At 39.0% G+C, this 26,462-nt stretch overlaps 2 protein-coding genes across 3 annotated transcripts; both read right to left on the reverse strand.

Moving 5' to 3' along the window:
- Window positions 1-87: 87 nt before the first annotated feature.
- Window positions 88-22,077, reverse strand: LOC101170269 (dihydropyridine-sensitive L-type skeletal muscle calcium channel subunit alpha-1). Of its 2 annotated transcripts, none has more exons than XM_020704637.2 (45): window positions 21,669-22,077; window positions 20,530-20,635; window positions 17,210-17,349; window positions 16,924-17,057; window positions 16,644-16,796; window positions 16,361-16,566; window positions 16,179-16,282; window positions 15,937-16,082; window positions 15,771-15,852; window positions 14,832-14,992; window positions 14,516-14,741; window positions 14,196-14,403; window positions 13,499-13,619; window positions 13,278-13,392; window positions 13,092-13,191; window positions 10,893-10,962; window positions 10,506-10,638; window positions 10,298-10,427; window positions 10,145-10,204; window positions 9,626-9,732; window positions 9,421-9,508; window positions 8,046-8,153; window positions 7,920-7,972; window positions 7,698-7,844; window positions 7,395-7,596; window positions 7,144-7,302; window positions 6,708-6,818; window positions 6,533-6,616; window positions 5,552-5,599; window positions 5,111-5,137; window positions 4,902-5,027; window positions 4,750-4,815; window positions 4,585-4,676; window positions 4,340-4,499; window positions 4,086-4,213; window positions 3,902-3,998; window positions 3,727-3,829; window positions 3,548-3,649; window positions 3,335-3,468; window positions 2,133-2,258; window positions 1,751-1,959; window positions 1,601-1,665; window positions 1,299-1,351; window positions 1,144-1,218; window positions 88-1,021 (listed from the first exon to the last, which is right to left on the reverse strand). In XM_020704637.2, exons 1-45 carry the CDS (start codon window positions 21,851-21,853, stop codon window positions 746-748), a joined length of 5,526 nt encoding a protein of 1,841 aa, XP_020560296.1. In that variant the 5' UTR covers window positions 21,854-22,077; the 3' UTR covers window positions 88-745. The 2 variants fall into 2 exon arrangements, with proteins under 2 accessions (XP_020560296.1, XP_004070745.1); XM_004070697.4 differs by having other exon boundaries at window positions 1,305-1,351; window positions 21,669-22,076.
- Window positions 22,078-23,011: 934 nt separating this feature from the next.
- On the reverse strand, window positions 23,012-26,184 carry tmem9 (transmembrane protein 9). Its single transcript, XM_004070439.3, has 6 exons — window positions 26,049-26,184; window positions 25,742-25,866; window positions 25,272-25,363; window positions 24,960-25,068; window positions 24,300-24,431; window positions 23,012-24,220 (listed from the first exon to the last, which is right to left on the reverse strand). Exons 2-6 carry the CDS (start codon window positions 25,829-25,831, stop codon window positions 24,080-24,082), a joined length of 564 nt encoding a protein of 187 aa, XP_004070487.1. The 5' UTR covers window positions 25,832-25,866; window positions 26,049-26,184; the 3' UTR covers window positions 23,012-24,079.
- Window positions 26,185-26,462: the final 278 nt, after the last annotated feature.

A 26,462-nucleotide genomic window follows, 5' to 3' on the forward strand; every position in this document is an offset into this window, starting at 1 on the left:
AGTCTCATTAGGTTTTATTCATAAAGAACACACAAACTTGTTTTTTGTTTTATGTTTTGCGTGTGAAAGCGCAAAAGTGACATCAAATGGCACAAAGTGAGCCTTTATTAGGAGGAACTGCTCAAAGCTAGCAGTATTTCCAGCCAAACGGGCACAGTGGCAGACAGAAAAAAACGACAAAAGCCCTGCTAACTGGTCAGCATTTCAGTACCAAAGATGAAATGAGTGCAAAACATTTTTCTCAGGCTACTATAAACAACTTTATTTGCTCATATTACATAAAAATTACTAGTTTTCTGCAGAGGAAACAAATTTCAAGTTGAAAACATCCTAACATAAGCACCACGTCCCCTCTTAGATTTCTTCCACATTCATCGTAAAACTTTTCCTCAAAGTGCAGCTCATTACAAGTTGCTGACTTTTGTAGAAACACTCTAAGTAGACATTTCTTCACTGTCCTGCCTCCCTCCCTGAGTCTTCAGTAAGACGCCGTTTTCTCATAATTGTCTCTTCAGTGGAATGAATAAACCTAAATGTTTACTCCAAGAATAAAGGTATAGTTAAGCTCTCAAAATCAGAAGGAAGCTTTATCAAATTTCTACTTTATTGAGCTTCTCCCATGTTTGTCCATCTGTCTTTCAGCCTTGAGCCAGGCTAACGAATACAGACGAGCAATGGGACATCAAGCTTCGTAATGTTATGAGTAGAACTGTCATCAATTCAACCACACTAACATAACCAGCCTCTAAACTGCAGAATCTGCGTCTGACTTTTTCTGGCAAGCAGTTGTGGGAATTGGACGTTTCTTTCTCCGAACAGCCGGATCCGGCGGACCTGTGTGTTGTGCAGCAGCAGCAGGTGCTGTGGGGGGGGCAGGGACAGGACGTCTCTTTTTCTTGGAGCGTTCCATGACGACGTCCTGAGCTGTCCCTTCCATTTCATCTGCAGCCATCTCTTTCTTTGTTACAGAATCAAAGCTTGGGTTTCTGGCCAAGGAGTCAGCACCTCCTTTTACAAAAACCTGGGGGAAAGCAGGCAAACAACACTGGGATTCACACCTTTTTCTTCTTTTCAAATAGTAAATTAAGCTCAAACTCCTCCCACAAATGTCAAAATAAGAAACAGAAGTGGGAAAAAATTCACCTCCTGGAAGAGTTGATCAGCTGCTGTACTGGAGCTTGGATTCTGGGTGTCTCCGTAGCTGTGATCATAAGGAAACTGCGACGAAATCACACTCATGAGTTTGCCATTTTAGTTCCATAGAGAAATCAATCTGCTTTTTTGTTTGTTTTTTGTACGTTTACCTGTGTTCTGTCTGAGCTGACAGGAAATCTCCAGGAGCGTCTAATGTCTGAAAAAGGAAAACAAAAATGTGAATACGATTTTTAAAATAATAAGAGATTCTTTATACAAACATTTGGTTTCATTTTACTTTTTAGGTCCATTTGTCTTTACAGAATCTACATCTTAATATTCTGTGAGACTTTATTAAAGAAATTCATGAGTGGAGTCCAAAAATAAAAAGCAGAAAACTGATGTTTACCGGTACATCAATTTTATAGAAGTGATCATAATGTTTCAGCGTGTTTCTGAGTCACACCTGGCTCTGTATCCTCATACGGATTGTAGAACTCTTCTGGACTGCCTTCTCTCTCAAAATTAAATCTGAACAAATGAGTAGAGAACACAAACTCGTCATGTAAAGTCAGGCGATGAAGTGGGCTGAAGTGTGTCAGCAGTCAGGCCTCACTCTGCAAAGGCATTGTTGTTTGTGTTGCTCCCTGGTGCTGTTGTGGGGAAGAATGCTGTGTCGGTCAGGAAGGCAGAGGAGTTTGGAGGAGACTCGGGTTGGCTTTCAGAGAACTGCAGGGGCCGCTGGCTGGTCATCTGAGGTTGCTGAGCGTTAGCCGGCTCTTCAGAGAAGGAGTCCACTTGGTTACCAAAGAGACCGTGTGAGCGCTGGAAAAAGCAAGGCCAAAATGTCGAGAAATCATCATTTCTATGGAACAGATTAAAGTTTAGGACAGTTTTGTTTGTCTGCAGTTTCAGATGTTGAGCTTATATTTTAAATTTTCTAGTGAAGTTCATGCTTTGTTTGTTAGGTGTCATTCACTGCGGAGCATCTGTTGCACCTGGAAGATGGCTTCCTCTCCGGCCCCTGCTAGAGCCCGATCCATTTCCTCCTGGTCCTGCAGGTCTCCTGAAATGGTCCTGTGCATCTCTGGAGCTGCCTCTTCATCTATACTCCTCAGGCCGGCCTGGAAAACCATGTCAGGTTTAGCATTTAGCAAGATAAACAGTTTATTGTGAGGGCAGAAGACACAAACTCAAACTGAATTAAAAAATATAATAAAATGTGATTTAATTTAATTCATTTAAAAGGCACTAGTTCACAACCAAGGTTTTCTCAGAACAAGAATTATTCAACAAAGATTTATTAGTTACGATTATAATAGGGGTGGGATCATATAAATATTCTTCTTCCCACACCCTTTAAAGCAGTTAATTAAGCTATTATTAAATATTATTATTAAATATGTACATATGTACGTACATATATATCTATTTATGTATGTACGTACACACACACATATATATACATACATGTTTATATAAAATATGCCATCATTTTCTTTATTTTTTCGAATCCATTTATGAATTATTATCTGACATTTATATGAATTTTTAATAATCTTTTTCCCTTTTTTAATTGTTGAAATTGCTTGAAAAACAATGAATAATTATCCATATCATTCCCAAAATTTTGCTGTTTTTATCAGCTTAAACAATTTAGCAGCAAATAACATTGAAGGGTTTTTTGTGTTTTCATACTTATTAGCAAGCAAAAGACGACAGAGGAGAGAAAAACTCCTCCTCAAAGAAAGATTTAGGAAAGAAGCTCCAGCGGAACAAGATTCAGCTTGTGTCTAAGAGGACAAGAAAAAGACAAACACACAATACACAGGAACATCTGTAGTAATGTGAACACAGTAGGTTAGTGACTGCTGCAAAAAAGAGAACAGGAAGCAGAGGGACCAATATAAAATCCCTGAGATATTCATTCATTCATTTTCTTCCGTTTGTCCCTTTCGGGGTCATGGGGCTGCCGGAGACTATCCCGGCCACTTATGGGAGAAGGCGGGAGACACCCTGGACAGGTCGCCAGTCTGTCGCAGGGTTCCTGAGACATTTGTTGTCATTTTTACAGCAGTAAGACACCAGAAAGCAGATGAACACAAAGTCACTAAACATCTATTTAAAGACAAGAGAAATGTTAGAGCAGCAACAGCGAGAGAATAAAGCTACAATGAAGGTAATATAAAATGCAGTGCACCTGTATCTCTGGGCCTGAGGCGCTCTTCTTTGATGGACGGTAGCCGTAGTACTCCTCCTGACGCTTCATGAATTTGCGGAAATGGTCTTGAAGCAGAAAAGTGGAGTAGAACTTCCCCACAGTCACCTCATCATCTGTAGGGTACAATACCAACACCAGTGGGCTTTAGTTGAGTTATAATGTGACTCACAGTTCTTGTAGTAATAGACTTACCTCCTATAGGAGGGATGACCTGATCCAGCAGCTTCATACTGGTGCGTTTCCAGATCTGCTTTATAATAGCTCTAAGCTCCTCATTGGCCTGCTCAAAGTTTCCTGTGTGGAAGAATCAGAGGTAAGTTAAGAACATTACGTTAACCATAAAGACACCAATTGTGTATGGTGTGCTGTACCTTCTGTTTTGATTTTAAGGGCAGTCCTGACCAGAGCAAACAGGGTAGCGTTGAAGGTCACAGTTCCATCACTGTTGAGCGGCATGTTCATACCAACCAAGCGCTACAAACCAATTCACAGCGTTACACATCTTCTGCCCTAACTACAGGATGGTGTTTGCTTTCTGTGGTGTACCTTGCATGCGTCACGGTGAGGACAGAACTTTCCAAAACCCAGTGGAGGCTGGATCCTTCTTAACAGAGTTACAACGTCCAGATGCTTGATTCTACCTCTGATAGATCACAGACTTCCACCGTCAGATCACCTTAATTTTGAATATCAATAAATGTTTGTCATGACTGAAAGGGTTTAAGCTCACGTGGCTTCCGGGTCATATTCAGCCCAGATCTTCTTAAACTCATCCAAATGGTGTGGACCAAGAAGAGACCAATCCCGTGTCAGATAGTCAAAGTTGTCCATGATGACAGCTACAAATAGATTGAGGATCTGGAGACAGATAAGTACCGTTTTTTTTCTGATTTTTATAATTATTATTTAAAATATTTGCATACTTTAAATCCCCCAAAAGCCAATCCCTTCATAGTCTTTTTTTAGCAGACGGATGTTTCTTACCAGGAAGGCACAGATGCAGTAAAAGCTGAGGAAGTAAAAGACAGCGAAGTTGGACCCGCAGGTGTACTCTTCTCCTGGCAGGAAGTCAGACTTGGGGTCACATTTCTTGCCATACATTGAGGCCATCATTACCTCCTGCCAAGCTTCTCCAGTGGCACATCTGGACAAATAAAAGCATGTTGTACAGTCAGACTACATTTCTTTAGGTGCTCCTCTATTCTTTAAATCCTGGTTAAGATACTCACCGGAATAACATCAGCACAGCCTGTGGGAATGTCTGGAAGTTGTTGTTGCGGTTGATTTGGGTGCCATCCACTAAAGCGACCTTTCCAAAGATCTGAGAGATGAAAGAATTAAATCATTTGGCCAATCACCTTAGCAGAATTTAAACAGTCTGAAGTTCACTGCACCTGCATCCCAATGACAGCGTAGATGAAGAATAGCATTATGATGAGCAGAGCTACATGAGGAAGAGCCTGTTGATAAAAAAAAAACACTTTTGTCAGAAAAACAACTTACAATTAAAACTAAAAAGGATTAAAGTCATGATTAGTGTGAGGACCTGGAAAGACTTGATGAAGGTCCACAGAAGATTACGAATGCCCTCTGAACGGTTCAGCAGCTTCACCAGACGCATGACACGAAAGAGTCGGAAGAATGTGATGGAAACTGAGGCATTTTCAGACGCCTGTCAGCAAAACCATAAGAACCGAAATGGTCTTCAACGTTGAAATGCAGCAGATCTCAAAGGTTTGTAGAATTTGAACTTACCGCAATTTCTTGCATTGGATCTGTCTCCTACAAAAAGAAAAAGTCAGTTACTTTACTTACATTTATTGTACTAACGACTTTAACTGGATTCAGATGTGACCATCATCACAATGTTCAAATACAGGTTATTCCAGCAATTGTATTATTTTAACAAGCTGACCTGTTGTGTTTTGTCACCCATGCCAAATAAACAAAATGCACATGTTGCTGCTAGAATATTAATTTTTTAGTCGGTGTGGCCATTACAAGGATAATTGTGTTTAGAGGTGAACTTTGTTTTTATTCAAACAGTAAGTTTTCATACTCTACAGTCTAAAAACTGTAGAAGCACGACTGCTTTCATCAACAGGACGAGCAGCACTGGACTTAGTACAGGTCTATGTTTCAGAGGAGAACAGAGCGTTCACACAGCAAGGCTCATGCAGCAGAGCAGATATTTACTGCACAGCCATGGAGACAGTACAGTCCTCCACTGGAGGCCAGGGCAGTCTGTGGAGGATAGACACATGAGGAGTGAGGTGCATGAAAGACAATGAGATTGGTGAGGAAATAAATGCAAAAAAAAAAAGAGTATCTGTTTTTAAACTACAGATGTTTTGAATGGAGAAACTGTGACACATTTGAGCCTGTGGGTGAAGCACAGCAATGCAGTGTAGCAGTGGTAAAAAAAAAACAAAAAAAAACAATGAGAAAAAACGTTCCTACCTGATATCATCCTCATACAATAAATATAAGTAATAAAAAATTCATTGAGATTAATGAGACATTTTGTGATGGAAGTGAAGGGCCAGGCAGAATGTGGTGGAGTGGAGGATTGAGGCAAATACATTCATGTAAAAAAATTAGGAGACCCTCAGTAAATAATCAGCTGTGTCTTAAAAAATGTTCAATCTTATTTTGAAAAAAAAAAAAAAAAGAAAGTAAATGTGATGCTAATAGAACTAAAACTAAAATTGAACTTACAGAAAAAAGATCTGTACAAAAGTTCACATTTAATGGAGGTCATAGTTAGGACCTCCTGCCTCCTATTAGCTACTTTTGCTCCTTCAGCTGAAATCACGTCATTGAGAGACTTTTTTCTGACATCTATCAATCCCTTAAATGTGTCTAAACTGTGATTGGTTTAAATTTAAACATAAGCAGACATTACATTCTTTTGAAATTACATTACCATTACATTACTAAAAAAACGAAATATCAGGTTATATCACTTGAATCATTGATGTTCAAATTCATATTAAATGTGTATAAATTTATCCAAATATACAGGCTTTCATAAGGTGTTCTAATTTTTTCACATTACTGACTCTATTCTCACTATTTTTGTCTAAACAAATCCAATTTTGACGTCATACAGATCCTTAACAATGACTACAATCTAATAAAAAAATAAAAAGTCTTGTGTTTAATAAATGTACTTACATCAACTTCACTAAGGATGACATCAACAACGCTACCAATGACAATAATGAAGTCAAACACGTTCCATGGGTCTCCAAAGTAGCCCTGCACAATAGAATAGTGCGATCAGACTTGTGAAAAAGATAGATGAAGTAGTGGATAGATGCATTAGGACAAAGAGCAACAGAGCATCTACCTTAGCTTTGAAGGCCATAAGCTTGAGTATCATCTCCACTGTGAAGAGCACCGTGAAGATCAAGTTCAGAGTGTCTGATAGCTTGGTAACGTGGTCTGACTGATTGCAGTGCTGTTGGAGAAAAGGTTTTAAGCAGAAAATGCATTTTTTTATTAAAAAAATTACAAATCCTTAGCATGTGAAAAAAAAAATAGAATTCATCGCTTTCAGTTACCGTATTCTATTGAGCAAAAATGACATATGAGGATTTTAAACTGAATTTTTTATTTAAAGTTTTTTTTTTTCCAAGGAAATAAATTGTTCTAAACATTCATCAACCTTGGAGTTTTCCCGCTGAAGTAAATTTCAAAGCTTTCTAAAAATAAATCATCTAAGGATAAAATTCCAGTCTGACTCACTATAAAATGTGTATGTTCTTGGGCTGTGATTTACATACCTGCATACCCAGACACAACGTGTTCAGCATAATTAGGAAGAACATCAGGTACTCAAAGTAGCAGGACGTTACAATGTACCACACGCGATACTGGTTGGGATTCTTAGGGATGTAGCACCTCAGAGGGCGAGCCTTTAGAGCATACTGCACACACTGACGCTGAGAGGAGGCATGAGACACAGGCAGGAGGTGTGTGTTAAAAGAAAAAGGACAAGGACCCCAACCATAACTTGAGTCCTGCTTTTTAGTACCTGATTTTTGTCCAGCTCACAGTTTTTGTACTCCTGCTCGCCCTGCTCCTGGAAGGTGACGATGACGAAGCCCACGAATATGTTCATCATGAAGAAGGCTATGAGGATGATATAGATGATGAAGAAAATAGACACGTCAACGCGGTTGTTGTAGACTGGACCAAAGTCTTCTTCAGATGAATCAATGGCTCTGTATAAGAGTCTGAAAACAAAAGTTGACGAGAGGAAAGATCAGGGATGAAAAACTAGCTCCGACTCCAATGAGGAAGTAAACAAAATTACATAAATATTCTTTGAGCTCACTTTGGCCATCCTTCAAAGGTGGATACTGTGAACAGAGCCAGCATCCCGTTAAGCACGTTGTCAAAGTTAAAGTCACTATTGATCCATTCCCTTTTAGCCAACACCGTGTCTTTAAGGGAGTTCTCCATGGGCTTTATGAAGTATCCTCTGTAAATCCAAACACACATTAGCAGCAAAACGTTTCTTTTTGAGGAGGGAGATGTGGAAGGGTGACTGACTTACTGACAATCTTCTGCAGTCATTTTGGATGGGTCAGTGCAGCTGTAGAATTTGCCCTGTGAAGGAGAGGATTCATGTCATTTTCTTTATTTGGGTTTAAGATCAATGACCATATACAAAGAAAACTACCTTAAAGAGCTGTACTCCTATGCAGGCAAAGATAAAGTTGAGCAGCATGGTGACCAGCACAATGTTTCCAATTGTTTTAATGGCCACAAACACACACTGGACAACATGCTGTGGAAAAGAGAACAGCGATAAGTACTGAGAAATGGAACAGTCAAACGCTTTAAAAGTATTTTCTTTCTGTTATAAGGGCCCAAAAATAAATGAAAAATCTTTGAAAGAAGACAAGAGTATTTTTAAAATATCATTGTAAAAGTGTGTAAAAGTTTTATTTGTTCATTATTCATCAGCCGTTCTTTCCCATTACTCGTGTTCAGAACGATCTTTTCAGCACTGCTTGACCCCAAGCGTTGGTCTGGTTTTGGAAGCATTTAGATTTTGCTGTTTGAAAACCAGAATCTGATAAGACTCAAATAATTAGTCAAATATGATATGAATATTACAAATCATTTTTTTAATTTAAGTTGCCAGAAAAAATGCCTATATCATAAAGTTTCTAAAGTTTATTGAGCAAAACTACAATGCTTTTTATTCAATGACCTTTGGAGAAACACAGCATTTCATTTCACTGTGCATGGCGGTGGTTGGTTGATGGTTTGGGTTTTGCAGTCCTTGGATTGGCTGACAATTTTTCTAATAAACTACTTCAGAACGCAAAACTAAAGTTTGGGAAAGACTAAGCCATGGAGCAAGACTGTGATCTAAGAACACCAGTACCAAATGTGAACTAAAAGGGATATTCAGATGTTCTTTGATTCTTTATTTATGCTCCCCAGCTTTGATTTTCCTCCCACTTTTTTTGTAACTTTAGGGTATTCTATTTTTTCTTTTACTTTGCATGTATTACCTGTAAAAACCTATTTAAAGCAGATCAGATATCAGCCCAAAACAGCAGCAGAAGAAGACTAAAGTTGAATGATTGATTATTGATCAGACCCTTCAGGTGTTTTATATACATTCTTTAATGTGTGATGACAGCAAACAAAGTTTTGTTCTGCTTCCAGTAAATCAAGGCCAACTTTAAGCGTGAGATATATTATTAACTGGTACAGTGAATGTTTTGTAACTGCTGCAGTTCTGACTAGTGCCAGACTGTAAAATAATAAGCGACTGCTGCTGCAGGAGCTGTCAATTGTTACGCAAAAGGACAGGGGGGGGGGGGGGGGGGGGGTTAAATCAGACTGAGGTTTTAGTCAGTTCTACAGAAATAGAATACTGACATTTGTTCATGAATGCATGAAAGTTATTATAGATGTATTCATTTATCAGCCACCTACATACAAGGTGGAGTTCTATGCAAAATTTCCAGTTTAAGTATCTTACTGATTGCCTGTATACATAATTTTTTTGAGCAGGACAGTCGATGCATGTCTTGTACCTTCAGTCCTTTGGCTCGGTTGATGGCTCTGAGAGGTCTCAGCACTCTCAGCACCCTGAGAATCTTGACCACAGAAATTGCACTGGACCTGCAGGCAGTACATAGTAAAAGCAATAATCATACATGTGTGTTTTAAAAATAAAAAATAAAAACATGTATTTCAGTGAAAAGTGACAACAGTGTCTTGTGTGATCCTGAAACTCACTCCATTCCCATGGACAGGAGCGACACTGTGACCACAATCAGATCCAGGATGTTGAAAGAATTACGACAGAACGAGCCTTCATGCATGAAAGCGCCGTACACCGTCATCTGTCCGTGACACAATAAAATAAAGTTACACTTTATATATAATTTTAGGTCTGCTTTTGTCATTCGGTTTGTTAGATAAAGAATAAACCAGAAACATTTGGATAGTTTCATCTTTATTTAATCACTACCACTATTACTACTACCTGCCTTTTCTTTTGTGTGAAATTTAGATTTGTTCAACCAAACACACAAAGTCAATAAAATACTAACTCCGTATATTAGTAAAACTAAATCTCTATAAATAAACATGTTATATTGTAATACCGGTGATATTCATTCCTCTAAGGTTAAAACTGCAGGATTCGCTGAACTGTTTATTTTTTTATTTTAAAAATGAAAACTGAGTAGCAACAAAAAGAGACGACACAAAACAACTGATCTCAAAATAGTTGTTGTTGCTTGTTGACCTTACCTTGAGCACAATCTCAATGGTAAACATGGTTGTGAAAACAATGTCAGCATAAGCCAAGATCTTTAAAAAAAAGAACAAAAACTAGGTTAAGTTCAGAGCTCAGCCTCTTGCATCCATTGTTGTCCAACATGCTGAGTCTGACTCGGCTTCCACCTCGTTTCTGTAGGACCTTGGATCGATGGGGTCCTCAGCTGCCAGCGATATGGAGGACAGCAGGATGAAAAGTAGAATCAAGTTGGTGAAGGACGAAGCGTTGATGATCTTGTAGCACAGTTTACGGAACCTGGATTGCAAAGTACAGACATGAGCTAGACAGAATTTACACATCTTTATCTTTGAAACACTTCTTTTATTATCTTACTTGTTCTGAGGGCCAAAAATATAAAACGAACTGGCTTCAGGTAATGGAACCGCTTCTTCCTTCAGCTGCAGGTCTGCCATTGGTCGAGGCCGAGGGCTTAGGGGGATTGCAGGTTCTTCCTCCTCATCATCACCTAAAAAGCAGAAAAACAGACTGCAGAACAATACCAGCACTTCAACTTGCATTGAATAAAACACTAAATCAAAGATTGGGGAGAGGATTTTCAGACTGTACGAATTATGATGGTTGTCACTCAATGGACTTAAAAACAGCTTTAAAATTCTCAGCACACAACCCAAGGAGCTGGTTGAGATCAACTGCCCTGATTTTTACCTGTCAGCAACATTAAAACAATAAATGAAGAGGAAGACAAATGAACTGGTTTACCTGGAAAATCATCAGGTGGAAATGGATCTTTCACTTCATTGACATTGGACTCAAATTCATCGACTTTAAGCTGAAAACAAAAAACAGTATAAAGTTATAATCCTTTAGCACAATCTACAGTGGTATGAGAAAGTTTGGGCACCCCTGATAATTTTCAAAATTTTTCTTCATAAATCATTGGTTGTTTGGATCATTAATTTCAGTGAAATATATCATATAGCAGATGAACACAGTGATACTTGAGAAGTGAAATGAAGTTTATTGGATTTAAAGAAACTGTGTTTTAATTACTTAAACAAAAATAGGCAGGTGCGTAAATTTGGGCACCCCAACAGAGACATGCCATCAATATTTAGTAGATCCTCCTTTTGCAGAAATGACAGCCTCCAATCGCTTCCTATAACTTTCAATAAGGGCCTGGATTCTGGTTGAAGGTATTTTGGACCGCCCGCTTTAAATCACACCACAGATTTTCAATAATATTCAGGTCTGGGGACTGAGATGGCCATTCCAGAACATTGTACTTGTTCCTCTGCATGAATGTCTTTGTAGAATTAGAGCAGTGTTTAGGGTCATTGTCTTGTTGAAGTATCCAGCCCCGGCGCAACTTCAACTTTGTCATTGATTCTTGAACATTGTTTGTAAGAACCTGCTGATACTGACTGGAATCCATGCGACCTTCAACTTTGACAAGATTTCCAGTACCTGCACTGGCCACACAGCCCCAAAGCATGATGGAACCGCCACCAAATTTGACTGTGGATAGTAAGTGTTTGTCTTGGAATGCTGTGTTCTCTGTTTGCCAAGCATACCGCCCCTTGTTATGTCCAAATAACTTCATTTTAGTTTCATCAGTCCACAGCACCTTATTCCAAAATGAAGCTGGCTTATCCAAATGTGCTTTAGCATACCTCAAGCGACTCTGTTTATGGCATGTGCGCAGAAAAGGCTTCTTCCGCATTACTCTTCCATACAGCATCTCCTTGTGCAAAGTGCGCTGAATGGTTGACCGATGCACAGTGACACCGTCTGCGGCCAGATCACGTTGTAGGTCTTTGGAGCTGGTCTGTGGGTTGAGTTTGATTGTTCTCACCAACCTTCGCCTCTGCCTATCTGAGATTTTTCTGGGCCGGCAACTCCGGGCCTTTGCTTGAACTGTGCCTGAACTTCCATTTTCTCACTATATTCCTCACAGTGGAAATTGAGAGCTGAAATCTCTAAGCAAGCTTTTTGGATCCTTCACCTAAACTATGATGATGAAATCTGACAGCTGTTTTGAGTATGGAAGCGATTCTGTAGCATAATTAAAAATAAAAGTCAAAACCAGAAATGCTTTTTCATTTTCAAAATGACGCTGCATTTTTTGACCCAAAGTTAAAATGAAAAGGCATTCCTTCAAAATGCTTTTTCCTTTTACAACCATCACAAAGCCGTCTCCTCTGCTGCTAACACAAAGCTCCACTGCTCCAAGCATCTCTGTGTCTCTTAGCAGCCGGACAGACGGAGAAATCAGTGACGTCATCGCCCTGCCTCCTCGCTGGAAATGCTTTTTCGAATTGAATATTTGCGACAATGTTCGCAGGGTGGATGTTAAAATGAAAATGCAATCCCCTCTTTGTATTTTCGTTTTTAATTATGACACAGAATAAGCGGAATTAAAGTTTAAAATGAAAAAGCATTTTGGTGGATTGCTTTTTCATTTTAATTTTGAGTCATTTGATGGAGTTACATTTTGAAAATGAAAAAGCATTACTGTTAATCCATTTTAATTGTCAAATTAGACATTTCTAAATGAATTTTGCTACACATTTACCAGAGAACTTTTTGAAAATGAAATGTCAAATACCATTTTCTTTATCGTTTTAATTAAGTGACAGAATAATCAATGTCGAAGAAGAAACTGAAAAAGCATTTTAGCGGATTGTTTTTCATTTTAATTTTGAGTCAAAAGTTCATTTTGAAAATGAAAAAGCATTTCTGGTTTTGACTTTTATTTTTAATTATGCTACAGAATCGCTTCCATAATAAACTTCATTTGCTTTCTCAAATATCACTGTGTTTTGTCTGCTATATTATATATTTAATTGAAATTGATGATCCAAACAACCAATGATTTGTGAAGAAAAATCTTGAAAATTATCAGGGGTGCCCAAACTTTTTCATACCACTGTATGTTTTACAACATCACCCAACACCAACCTTGGCGGTGGTGGGCATGCCCTCCAACTTGGCCCTCTGTTCTGCCAGTTTCTTAGCAATCCTTTCTCTTTCTTCGTCCGTCTTCTCTGGCATTTTGGACCTGGGTGTAAATCCCAAAAATAAATGAAATTTGCCAATGCAAAAACATAACTCTTCCTTTAACTTGTGTTTTAATTGTTTAACCACCTCAGCAGCTTCTTCTTCATCTTCTCTTCTGCCTTTTCCTTCTGAGCTGAAGTCAGACTCTCAGCCTCTGCCAGGTTGTCAACGGCGATGGCCAAGAAGACATTCAGGAGGATATCTGGTTACACTGAGTTCAGGAAAATTAGAACCGTGGCCATCAAAAAAGCTGCCATGCTTATCATTTTTAAGTTTGAAAAGAGATTTATGACTAATTCTCAGGATACAATTTCCACAGACGAAAAGGATGATGAAAAAAATGGAAACCAGGATGCCAGGTATGACAGGCCCTCCGTAAGCCATAATACCATTGTTCATAATGATGGTCCATTCTTCTCCAGTCAGAATCTGAGGGAAAATTACATATTAAAAAACATTTGCAAACTAAAATGACTTTTGACATTAAACTCTATCTAAAAGATCTACTCCAGTGAAATTAATGTTTTTGGTGTTTTTAACATGTCCTTGTGGCATTTTTCTCATGAAGGACACATATATATGAAGACAACTAAGCTCTAATTTGTTTTTCTTATTATTTCTTTATTCAAATAATTGGGAATCAGGAGCAAATGAAAAAATTGCCATTTGATAAAGAGCTTATTTGTGATGTAGAAAATATAATGGGCGGGCCACAAGCTCCCTGCTCCGAACTCTCAGAAAACAGGGAGGGGAAGGGGGGCGGAGTTTCTTCACACCAACAGACCATCCCTCAACTCAGAGGCGAATTTCTAATGAACTACTGCTGCTCTGCAGACAACGTCCTAGAAAACGATACAGCTTTTTAAATTTTGGCAAAAATGTGCAAAACCATAATTAAAAGACCACTGAGAACACTTCAACAATAGATAAAAAAGATTTTTGGAGTGGGGACTTTAAAACCAACAAAATAGTGTTCAATGTCAAAACACTGTCAGTCTTCCTCACCTGAAATACACTGATCAGTGCCTGAGGGAAGTTGTCAAAGTTACTGCGAGCGGGTCGGTTGTGATCAAAGTTGAATTTCCCTCCAAACACCTGCATTCCCAGAAGGGAGAAGATGACAATAAAGAGAAAGAGGAGGAGGAGAAGGGAGGCGATGGAGCGGACAGAGTTGAGAAGAGAGGCCACAAAATTGCTCAGAGAAGTCCAGTACCTAAAAATTGTAAACAGATGTTACATATTAACACATCAAAGTATAAAGGGAAAACTGTAGAGGAGTCTGAACATGTTCAACTTCTGCTAAAATGTCAAAGAGTTCGACTTACTTAGTAACTTTGAGGATCCTTAGGAGCCGTATGCACCTGAGGACAGAGAAACCGAGCGGAGCTACTGCTCCTGCAGACAGCATGATCATCTCCAGGATGCCGCACAGCACCACAAAGAAGTCAAAGCGATTAAACAAGGACATGAAGTATGCTCTTGGTCCGAGAGCATACAACTTTACAGACATCTCAAGGACAAAAAGCACCAGCAGTCCACGACTGGCCACATCTGTTGGGATGAAAGAGGACAAGAACAACATGAAACTGAGATGGGAGGAGATGAAAAGGGAAAAAGGTGTCCGGTAGTCCAAACACCAACCTTGCAGAGTAGTAAGAGATTTAGGTTGATGATGATACTCTGTGGCAATAGTCAGAGTGTTGAGGAAGACGAGGAACATCACCAGCCAGTAAAAGCCCTTCGTCTTCACATACACCAGACATTTCATCCTGAAAAAACGATTCCAACGACGGGCCAGGCGGCTAAACACAGAAAAAAAGCAGCTCATTGTGGGGCTTTTTTTGAGTTGGTCTATAATATTCCTGCTCTCCCAGTGATGCACACATTACTTCTGTCTTTAAAAGACATCAATGACTTTAAGTTTTTCTGTTCTAATTCTGTGTTGTTATTGTTGTTGAAGTAACTAACATATCAATTGTCCAATAACAGATAATCCAAACAGGGATTTGGTATCATCTGCTTCTATCCTCTCACTGCTGCAATGAATAATTTATCTTCTCTGCCTAATACCAGACGTAAGTTTGTCAAATATGCTACATTTGGTATTAACATATGTCTTTTAATTTCTAACAGATGTTCAGTGACTTTGTATTCACGCACTTCCTTATTCCTAACTGCTGCAATGACTAACTTATTTCCTTTGCAGATTGTTGCCCTACTGACCTTTGTTTCACTGAAGGACAGCCTTTGTAATTTTCCAAACTAGGATTTTTTTATATCTCTACTGTCTCCTTTTGTTAGCTGATTACAGGGACTCCATCAAAATTCCTTCAATGTAATCGGTTGGTCACTCATACAAGACATTAGTATATAAGTGAGATAATCGGTCATTATTTGAATTATCTGGATTGAACTGGATTAGAAATATTACATAGAAAAATGTTTTGTTTGATGTTTTTGGTGTTTTTATCTAATATAACCTTGGTTCTGAACTGGAGCGTTGTTAAAAAAAAGGGGGAAACAAGAATCTAATTGATTTTGTATTCTAACTTGTGTATGATCACAGAACAGAGGACTCACTAGTAGTAGATGATGCGACTTTTGCCCTCCAAATCATACAGGCTGTCTGTTTCAGAGTCTCCGTTGGTCAAAGGTAGGAGACCTGAAAGACCAAGACAACCGTTTTTAATCTGATGCAGTGTTTGCATTAGCAACAAGGGTGCTGCTGTTTGCCTACAGATCTGACCTTTGCCCTCCCTGTCTGCATCCAGGACTTCAGCATGGGTGATCCATTCCATGTATCCATGGAGGTCCTCGTCCAGCTGCTGTCGCTCCCGCAGTTTCTGGAACTCTCCTCTTGACCTGGCTTTCTCTCGCTCTTTAGTGAACTCTCTGAGTGGAATCGAGTGGTAAAAAAGCATGATTCATTTGTTTGACTGGACAACCCACAGATCAGAACAGTTAAGAAAAAAATAACAGCAGTCTTACCCGCTGAGCACGCCCAGAACGAGATTGAGCACGAAGAAGGAACCAACAAGAATGAGAGGAACAAAATACACCCATGGCCATTCATTTCCTATGGCATCATTAACCTGAGAAGATATTTAAGAACATCAGCCAGGAGCTCACGACTCACATCAAACCGAACACTAGTAAAAACCTGTACTAACCCAGTAGAGGACCTTGGTCCATCCCTCCATGGTGATACACTGGTACACAGTCAGCATTGCAAAACCAATGTTATCAAAGTGGGTGATACCATTGTTGGGACCCTCCCATCCAGGGCGACACTCTGAGCCGTTGATGGAGCAGCGGCGTCCGTTACCAGCCTGAGCGCACGGAGCAGGCAGCTCCCCTTCCGCTGTGGCATAGATGTCTGTGCACAAAAGAAAACAACAAACACTGAAAACAGGACCAGAGTGAGCATGTTGAGGGAAGTTCTTCTATACTTACTTGTGCCTGTGTAGTAGCAGGTCTTGTGCATTTTGCACTTAAAGAGCTCCAGCCCCATGATGGCATAGATGGTGACCAACAAAAAGACCAGCAGGGCAATGTGCACCAAAGGCAGTGTGGCTTTGAGGATGGAGTTCATGACCACCTGTAGGCCTTGAAAAGGGGTTATTTAAATTAAATGTAAATCTCAGTAAGCTTTGATTGCAAAGAACATCCATATGGTTTAGATAGTACAAAAAAAGCAGGGCCAGTTTTTGGGAAAAGGAGTGCAAGGTCTTACTGGGGACTCCAGAGACAAGGCGAAGGGGCCTCAGCACCCTGAAGGCTCTTAGAGCCTTCATGTCAAATCCTCCACCCTTCTCTGTTGGTACTCCTGCGATCATATTGATGGTATCCAAAGCAAAGGTGAACAAGCTGCCCAAGTGAACAAGCAAGCACAAAAGACAAAAAGAAGGGAAGTTTTAAAGCTGGCACTCTCAGAATCCACTTTTTTTTTTTAAATTTCAAAAAGTGGCTCTGCTCTTTGGCATTAGAGTCCTCTAGCTGCAGCTCAGAGCTCAGCTTACCCCATGAAGACGATGACGAAGTCCAATATGTTCCAACAGTTCCGTAAATAGGCCCCTTCGTGGAACACGAGCCCATACGCCACAATCTTCAAGAAGCACTCCAAAGTAAAGATGATCAAGAAGATATACTCCAGACTCTCCTGCCGCAGGACATATCGAGCATTTCAATTTTAATGAAAAAGTTCTTACATTCAACTCTCAAATTTCCTTTTTCCCCCTCTGGTCAAGCATCATCTGTTTGTATTATTTTCAGTCTTTACTTAAATTTAAACAATATGTGAATTTATTATCCTGAAAGAAATCAGAACTATGTTCTCCTGAGTTACAGTTCTGATGTTCAACAGGAAATTAGATGATCGGTTGTACTAAATGAAATAAATAAAATCTAACACATATTACATGTCCACACATATTGTATTTACTTAAAGCCTATAAATGGATTAAATTCAGTGGTGATACGTGAAGCAACCATTCCTCCAATCATCAACTTCACAAGATAACAAACAGATGTTTCCATTCCTTTTTTAGAGGTAAAATAAAAAAAAGAAAGAAAGCAAAAAGTCAGACAATATTGAAAAGAAAAGGATTACTGCAAATTCTGTACATGAAATGCTGTTTCCAACACGTTGAAAACCAATCAGGTCTAAAACTTTGACCCATTTAGAGAATCCATCTGCACCCTGACGGTAAATCCAATTCACTCAGTCTGTAAGCCAATACGGCTGTAAAATTACTGAAAAAAAGCAAGCATCTGTCAGCTTATGACCCATCTCAGCCTTTCTGTAAACAGGCCTTGTCACACCAATGCTACTGATACCGCCTTGGCTGACCTACATCTGACAGCAACAGAGGAGTGAACCCTCTCTTCTTTCATTTTCCCTTCGAAGGAATGTCCTGTAATGTGTGTAAGAAAGCTTTGGGGGGCGGGGTTACAGTAAAAAGAAATGTCTTAATGTGTTTATGGTTTTTATTTAGAACAAAATACATCAGCTGATATCTTATTATTCTGGACTTTCTTGGCAGACAAAGACAGAAATACAAACGATTTCCTTTACAGCAGTGACAGAGAAAATGTAACAGGATGTATCCCGCATGCATTTAGTAAAATCCCATAATCAGAATTTGCTGGATCCTTTGACAACAGTGTTGTCAAAGTTTCAGTAACTTGCTTTTCTAAAAGTAGGGTTTTGTTTTGGTCTTCCTAAAAAAACTTTACATTACATACCATTTCTCAATCAATTGGTAATCTTGTGGTTAAATCCCATTCTTAAGTACATCTACTATAACTGAAAGTGACTTTTTTTCTTTTCTTTTCTTTTGCATCTGACTCATTAGTGTGTGCCATGGGTTCCACCAGAGCTTTCATTAGACGCTCTCGCATTAAAGTCACAGCCTTGTCCCACAACCAGGTCACACAAACAGAAGTAAAAACGTGCGTTTCTTTGTGCGCCACAATTCTCGGTATAAAAACCAAACCGTATGTTACACCATAAAATCGAATCGAGGGGAAAGTGAATCGTTGCCTCCCTACTGCAAAGCAGTATGTTTATGTTGAAAGTGTCAAACAAACATGTGTAAAGGTTTGAACTGAGTTATGCACTGCAAAAACTGAATCATAATAAAAATACCTTTGTTTCAAGAAAAACTGTGTTATTTCCTGTCTTGCAAGAAAAATAATCTTATCGTGAAAGTTTTTCAATAGCAAAAATAATCTTAGTTAGAGAAAACATGTCTTAATGACGAGAATTCTCTTCTTACAATAGTAATTCTAGGTAAGGCAATTTTTCTTACCTATTTGACAGATTCTTTTTCTTATTTAAAGAAAATCTGCCAATAGGGTAAGAGTTTTTGACTCATTTCTAGAGGGCATGTTTTTGCAGTGTGGGAAAAGTGAATCGTTGCATTCTACTAGTCATTTGGATAGGAGCAGGCACTAACATAAATATTTTGAACATGTTTGAATGAGTCAAAGTCACAAGAAAAGTTCCGCTAAACATCTATAAAATCGAATTATGCAGAACAGTCTTTGCTGTAAGCAAATGCAGAATGGTGATTGGTTCAAGCAATCCGTATTGACAAATATCAAAATATCGACTCTGCAAAACCCAAAAAACTGTTTTCTTCTGGGCTTTTAAAGTTAACTTTACATTTTTTGTTTGTTTGTCCGATTTGGGTAGCAGTTATTAACCAAAAAGTATAATAAATATATAACAAAATCAAAAAGAAAAAAAAACAGCAACCAAATTTGACTCCACGGTTTCTTCAGGGTTAAAATAAAAGCAGTTTTTTTATATCAATACAAGTTTTAATTTCATCTGTCCATAGCCTGTTATCTCAGAATAACTGAAATGTATATAAATGTTATTTTTTTATTACTAGTTTGGGGTTATGTCTTCCTTGATATTGAACCCCTCTTTGATTAATTAACAAATATGGCCACAAAAATAGTCAAAGATCACAAATGTTCCCCACTGATTTTCATTGAAGCTTTAAAATATTTTACAATTTACTCCAATGCGTCCTTAGCATTTCAAAGTAAAGAAACCAATGTTAAAGTTACAACATTGAGTTTTATTTGTGATGCTTTGCCAGGGGTCTTCGTCTCCAGGACTTGAGGGCCAGCATCTAGCTGGTTTTTAAGAAATCCTGTCTCGTCTGCTGCTGACTACCTGAATCAGGTGTGTTTAGCCAATAAGGAGGTTCGATGACAGGTTAGTTGGAAAACATATAGGAAACCGGTCCTTGAGGTCTGGAGTTTAAGTCCATCCTTTTTGTCTGCACCACTAAAAAGGATGAACACTAAAAATTCATGGTCTTTCTGTGTCCTTAGAACACCTCTCACTGAATATTCCACATCATATTAAGCTAAAAAAATTAAGTAACCTTTGACCTTTTTTTGCTTATTTTTTCAATGATGTGACATCATAATCCTTAGGTTTGTGTCCTTGAAGAGTCTTGGTTAGAAAATGATGACATTTAACACCTTAAGAGTTCCTCACCACAACAGAAAAGTTATCAACGTGTGCCAGACTGCTTAAATAGGAATCCTATATAAGCACTAAGTTATGTTTGAGGGGATTTAAAAATGGCTTTCTAATCACACAAGTGAGCAGCTGAAACCCTCAGCTATTAAAGAGCAGGCTTTGTCAACTTTTAGGCATCACAGCACTCAGCAAGTGAACATGACTATTTATATTTTCTGATCACTGCTTGAAGGAGGAGTTATTATGGACGTTTGCATAAACAGGACTGAATATGACCGGTTTTCTTTGGGCTGTTGGCTTTCATGTACGTCAGAGAGGGCCATTACTCGCACTTACCAAACGTATGTTGGTGTTATTGCTATCCTCTTCAGGCATGGGCAGGAACACTGCTAAAGCCACACAGTTCGCAAAGATGGTCAATAAGATGATGATCTCAAACGTTCTGGACGGAAAAAGTCAAGTTCATAACATTACATATGAACAGATGTAAAACATTTTGGATGTGTGAGAGATTCTAAGTGAAAATGATTTCAAAAGTGCAAAAACCTTTCGTATTATAAAAATGAAAAGCATCAACTTAAATCCTGTCTGAAACATCATCCCTAAAATCACCCTCAGGGTAACAGACAACACTCCTAATGTAATCCTGTCTGCTCCACTTCCCCATTCTCACCTGTAGGGGGCTCTCTAAAAGAATTCCCCTGCCAGGTCAGCATCATGTCGCTGTGATGATGAGGGACAGCTGCAGGACCCCAGAATATGACAAACCATTTAAACATGGCCCACTCATCAGGGAAATTTTGCTCACTTGAACTGTAAGATATTCATGTGATTTGATTACTAGTAATGTTGCTCTTTATGGTACTAAGCGCTACACTAGAACAGCGAAAATGAGTGTTTCCTGCTGCTATTATTCCTTAGGGTTAGACAGAAAATCATTTTAAAACTTTACAAAACGTTAAATATATAATTGCAACTTTCCTCATAATATTCAGTTTTATAGATTCAATTTGTGTATTTAAGCTGAAAGGGTGTCACTATTTATGTATTTTTAAAGCCCCTGGGTACATGTGGTCAATGAAACTCATCCATTCTGATTTAGAAAAATATGTTATAATAAATAAACAAAACAGGGTTACCACAGGAAAATTCATGCCTTAGTTTCATCAACAAACAGATGCTTTGAGAAATTCTTCTGCATTTAATCCATATTTCCTAACTATTTAAGACCTAAAAGATGAAAAGGCCATCAATACTTCCCTCCAACACTCCCAGACAGAGCTCCAGCTCAACAACAAACACAGAAACAATCCGTAGAACCAAACTAATATGTTTATACTTCAGTGAAGGTTTAATCAGATTTCAAATAAGACTTCAGTAATTTTGTCACAGATGAAACATAAGTCACTGCTCAGCAGAAATTCTGTAGGTAGGAATGCATGTGTGTACATGTGAATGAAGTTTATAAAGGATACTTCCACTCTACAATGTTGGTGCAGGCCTTGCGGAAGGGATTTTTAAGGGAGAAGAGGAAAAGGGTTCTTGCAGGGCGAGGGTTTCCTCCTGTGGCCTGGAGCTTTTTCAGCTTCTCCCTCTGCTTCCTCTTCAGCTCTTCCTCGTTCATGATAACCGACTTGTCGCCTCCTGCGTTGGAAGCCATCCTGAGGCCTCAATCTGACACCAACTCCCAATTCCAGAAAAACGTATGAGCTCTCAGCGTAAAATCCACAACACAGGCGCAGCTTTCCTCCCTCCTCTCATCGGGCCTCTGATCCCCAGACGCCGAGCTAGTGGGTTCCCCCGCCCCTCGTCTCCCTTCTCCTCCTGACTCTGTCTCCCTCACACAGAGCCACAGACCTCCCCTCCAGCCCAAGGAGCTCTGACAGAAAAGTTCATCTCGGCAGAGAGAAAAATAACAGGGGCCCAGAGTGGCTGGAGGAGCAGTTGGCCCTGCTGTAGTTTAAATTTAGATTGGTAACCAGTGGCAGGCCATGCTTGGGGATGGATATGGGGTGGGGGGCAGTGACAAGTAAAAGGGCCAAGTAATAATTTTACTGAGATCTGCTGCAGGACAGGAGCTACAGGGCCGTTTCAACTGAAGGCCAATGTTTGACTGGCATCTAGTTTTCTGAAGAAATCTCTTGTCTTGTCATGTCTTGCAAGACATGAAAAATAAATTATAAAACCAAGTTTCTGTTTTTTTGCGCATTTCTTTAATAAGGAGCTTCCACTCCAAATTCTAAGATTTGAGAAGCAATTTGGAAAACGGCAAGAGTAAACTTTGTGTGTATTTCAATCTGCAAATGTAATTTCCTTTTGTTGATATAACCGGGAAATAGTGGTAAATTACAAAATGAAAGCAATTCAGTGAATTACAAAAATGTCTCAGTCTTCATCTAAAAAGCCAAAATTACAATTGTGGGAGTAATCCACTGTATAACAGGTGGAGATGTTTATTTTAAGCTTAATGATGTATCTTTAGCAGTAATCATTTAGTCAATATTTAAAGTAATTTTTGCATTTAACTGAGGCTGTTCCCAAACTGGAAATATATATTCATCATATTAGATTTAAATATAAAACGGAGACTTTGAAAAAGTTTAATTCTAAATATCAGGGAGCTATTTTTGTTTTGAATATGATTCAAGACCATTTCAGTAAGAAAACATTTAATACGAAAAAATAACTGCTTCTTATGCCTCAGTGCAACCATAAGGTTTGTTTGTAGTAAATTGTTGTCTAATAGTACTGGTAAATATAAATGCTATTTTACACACAAAGACAAAAGTGCTGCAAGAAAGAAATCACAAAAATCAAATAGAATTAAACAATATGTTTTTCTTTATTTGGCACTGAGCTAAACATGGCAATTAAGTTGATAAATTTCTCATTTTTAGCTAAAAGAAGAATGGAGATTGGAGCAGCACTGAGTCACTTTTAAATAATCAAAACAGCTTAATTGTACATCTACACAGCCCTCCAAATGTCCGTAAAGTCTGGAATTTCACATTAGTTCTTCAAATTGTGCTCAGCAGGTTGACATTTGTTTTCCCCTTTTTACTGGGTTAAACCTAAGACTTTCTTTTGTTCTTGTAAAAACACAGAACTGCAGTAGCTTCTTAATAAACATTTGAAAAGTAGAAGAATACAGAATTCAAGGAAAGATTCCAAACTATCACCTATGTTGCACAAAATGACAAAGTTCAGTTCTCTTTCTAAACTAAAATAAAAACATTCTCAAAGTGGAATTTTGGAATATATTATTTCATACAAGTGCAGAAACAAAATACTTAAATTAAAGAACAATCCAGTGATTTTGAAGCTTTTTAGTGCTGGTATTTCAGTCACATCTTTTTTGAGTCCATTCGACACATTTTCCCTCACAGAGAGAAGGGAAAAGACCCAGAATGAGGTTAAAAAAGATCAGAAAGGAACTCACGGTACTGCAAAAAGAAGATGCTCACGTTTTTACATAAACTATTTCATATTACTAAGCTTGGAAGAAGAAACGCCTGGCAACTGTCTAAGCAGGCAAGCTGAAATGAAACCAGTGTACCACTTGTGAGGTAAATTTCTAAATAGAGCAATAAGCAAACTGCCCAATATTTACTAGTTATTAAAAAGTTAACAGATGATCTTCAAACTCAAGCATTCATTTTTACTTTTAAAGTGCGCAAAAATGGTTTTAATTTTTCGACAAATGAGATTAGTTTATATTCCAGCCTAAAGCCCATTACATTCAAGTCTGTTAGAAGTTCATGCTAATATGTTTCTTGTTGTCAAAATACTGATCCAGAGGATGCTGTGCTGGTTTGTGATAGTGCCGCTGGTCTGAGCTCAAGGAGGTCATTTACTCTAAACCGGGTTTTAAGCTCAGGCTGACAGTTTAACTTAGCAATTTGTGGCGATCGAAAACGGTCTTTCGCTGCTCCTGGACCTGTTTCTTCCAGCGCTGCTGTGCTCCCTCAACCCGCTCCAGCACCGTGTTTCCTCTGGCCTGCCCGCTGTCTGCCTGCGGACGCATCTCCTGCAAACGCAGACGTATGTTAAAACCGGCGGCATTCATAATGTACACCAATACATGTGATGTTTCTTTGCATGATTACCTCACTGTCTTCCTCGTTGTGCAGAGGCTGAGTGTAGGGGTCATGTTTCCGGATGAGAGGATCAACAAGGAGCAGGAACAGCATGTAGAGCAGCAATGCACCCACAACCGACAGGTAAATGATGATGGTTACCTGGAACATTTAGCAAACGGGTCACATAAAGATGTCATTTTGCAGCACATCACAAAAACAGGACATAACAAGCATTTCAATTTTATTTTTAGTAGGGGGGTGTATCTTTCCCACAAATCAATAAATGACAGGTTTTGTGGCAATACAATACAAAACGCAACAAAACAAAGATAAAATGCTTCAAACAATAAAAACTGGTATTCTGGGTCTTTTGGTTAAAAGGTGTCATAATAGGTATAGTTTGAAGACCCCAGCAAATCCGTTCAGGGGTCGCCAGCGACTCAGCTTTCACTGTTTTGCACACGTAGTCTGACAAAGATTTTTACGCCGGATACCCTCCCTGACACCAGCCTGTGTTTTATCCGGGCTGGAAACCAACATAGGGGGACCCAGACTTGGGGCCCCTTGTGGCAACACAGTTAGGCGGTAGCGCGAAGGGTTTTGCCCAAGGAATTTTGAAGGACGTTTGCTTTGAGGGAGGATACTGTAGGAGACAAACCACCGAAATCAAATGAAAGCCTGTAGTACCTTGATGGTGTTGCTACTTCGCTCCTCATACTTGCACTCACACAGCAGACAGTAAGCTTCTACATCATATCCAGGAACTGGCATCGGCTCAACAACATGGAGGCAGGTACTGCAATGAAAGCAAAGGTTTTCGTTAATATTTATACCTGCAAGGTAAGATTAAAGTGTGTAGGGCAACCTCATGAAAATGCAGACAAAAAGTCAGCATTTGTGTCAATTAAGTAATAAAAAGTAACTAAACCAATTCCCAAACTGTTTCTAAATTGATATTATTTAAATAATAGTAAATACATTTTAACAAAGTGATCTTACCAATCTTTCTGGGTAACATTCCTGTTATAAATGTTCCCACTGATGTTTCTGTATGGTGGACAGATGCACTTGCAGCGAACATCTTCAAAGTTCTGCAACATCAAGGATAATAAGAAGAGAGTTTTAAATCCTGGTTCTGGGCTGCATGTGAATCTTATTTCCCTGTTCCAGGCTGCACCTGATTCAGGTGATTAGTTCTTCATCCGGGTCTGATAAAGCAGTCAAAAAGATCGGACTTTGAAACAAGCCACGTGGGTTTATTTACAGTTGTTTACAATACAGCAGAAAGCATAATCAGAACTGAAGTGTCCCTGATTTCATTTATTAGACAAATTGATTTTAAAAAAAAGTATGGATTATCATGTAAATATTTATGATAAAAATATGTATTTTGCAAACACAAGAAGTAGTATCCAGGATGATTGTCATAGGATATGATAAGCTAAAACAACACATTTCCCTTGTTTCACCTTAGCGTCTGCAACAGCACCAGCATCCAGAAGAAACACAGTCACGACTGTAGCAGCTAAGAAGCTCAAAGGTCCGTATTTGTCAAACATCTCCCTGCTGGATCGGAAAGTTCTCCACTGACGCCCTGTCAAAACACCAAATGCTAGCAGTTAGCACAGCTAGCATCTAGCTACGGTGTAAACAACGACGGAAACGGCTGGGGGGGGGGGGGGGGTGACAACCATTTATTTTTGTCGCTTTTTTTTGGTAAGAAATCGTAAAATACAAAACAACTTTGGTCAATTTTAAAACAACTCGTTAACTCACGTGTTCACAGCTCGTCAGCAGCGTATTCGTGTTGTGCATTCAGGACGCAGCTCTAGCACGAATCGCAGAGCTTGAAAAAAAAGCTGTAATTGCTGAAATGAGCTGTTCTTCCTGGATCCGGACTATCGTCACGGAACTGTGGAACTGGACCGACAGCGCCATCTGCTGGACAGATACGGAAGGTCCCTTATTATTCAGAATTGCACATGAAATGTCGCCAATTCAGCTTCTCCTTTGTTTAACCCTTGTGCTAACTTAGATGACCCCACCCTTACATTGACGTGTTGTCCTACCATGACAAAGGAGGATAAAGGTGTAAAGATTTCATGTAATCCATGGACACCAGTGAAGATCACAAATCATTGAAGAAAAAAGGTTCAGAGCACTGTCTAGTGGGTCTAGATGACCCAACTC

This window comes from Oryzias latipes, chromosome 7 (assembly GCF_002234675.1).
Source record: "Oryzias latipes chromosome 7, ASM223467v1".
Lineage (NCBI taxonomy): Eukaryota > Metazoa > Chordata > Actinopteri > Beloniformes > Adrianichthyidae > Oryzias > Oryzias latipes.

What these genes read in the sequence shown, in the direction of transcription:
- tmem9 (XM_004070439.3), bottom strand. Translation starts at nt 25,831, where the DNA reads ATGTTTGACAAATACGGACCTTTGAGCTTCTTAGCTGCTACAGTCGTG. An exon ending in GTGCTGTTGCAGACGCTAAG is followed by an intron (nt 25,364 to 25,741) that starts GTGAAACAAGGG and finishes TTGATGTTGCAG; the next exon opens with AACTTTGAAGATGTTCGCTG. An exon ending in ACAACGAGGAAGACAGTGAG is followed by an intron (nt 24,221 to 24,299) that starts GTAATCATGCAA and finishes CTGCGTTTGCAG; the next exon opens with GAGATGCGTCCGCAGGCAGA.
- LOC101170269 (XM_020704637.2), bottom strand. Translation starts at nt 21,853, where the DNA reads ATGGCTTCCAACGCAGGAGGCGACAAGTCGGTTATCATGAACGAGGAA. An exon ending in CACTGATCAGTGTATTTCAG is followed by an intron (nt 13,620 to 14,195) that starts GTGAGGAAGACT and finishes ATTTTCCCTCAG; the next exon opens with ATTCTGACTGGAGAAGAATG. An exon ending in ATGACTGCAGAAGATTGTCA is followed by an intron (nt 7,845 to 7,919) that starts GTAAGTCAGTCA and finishes TTGGATTTACAG; the next exon opens with AGGATACTTCATAAAGCCCA.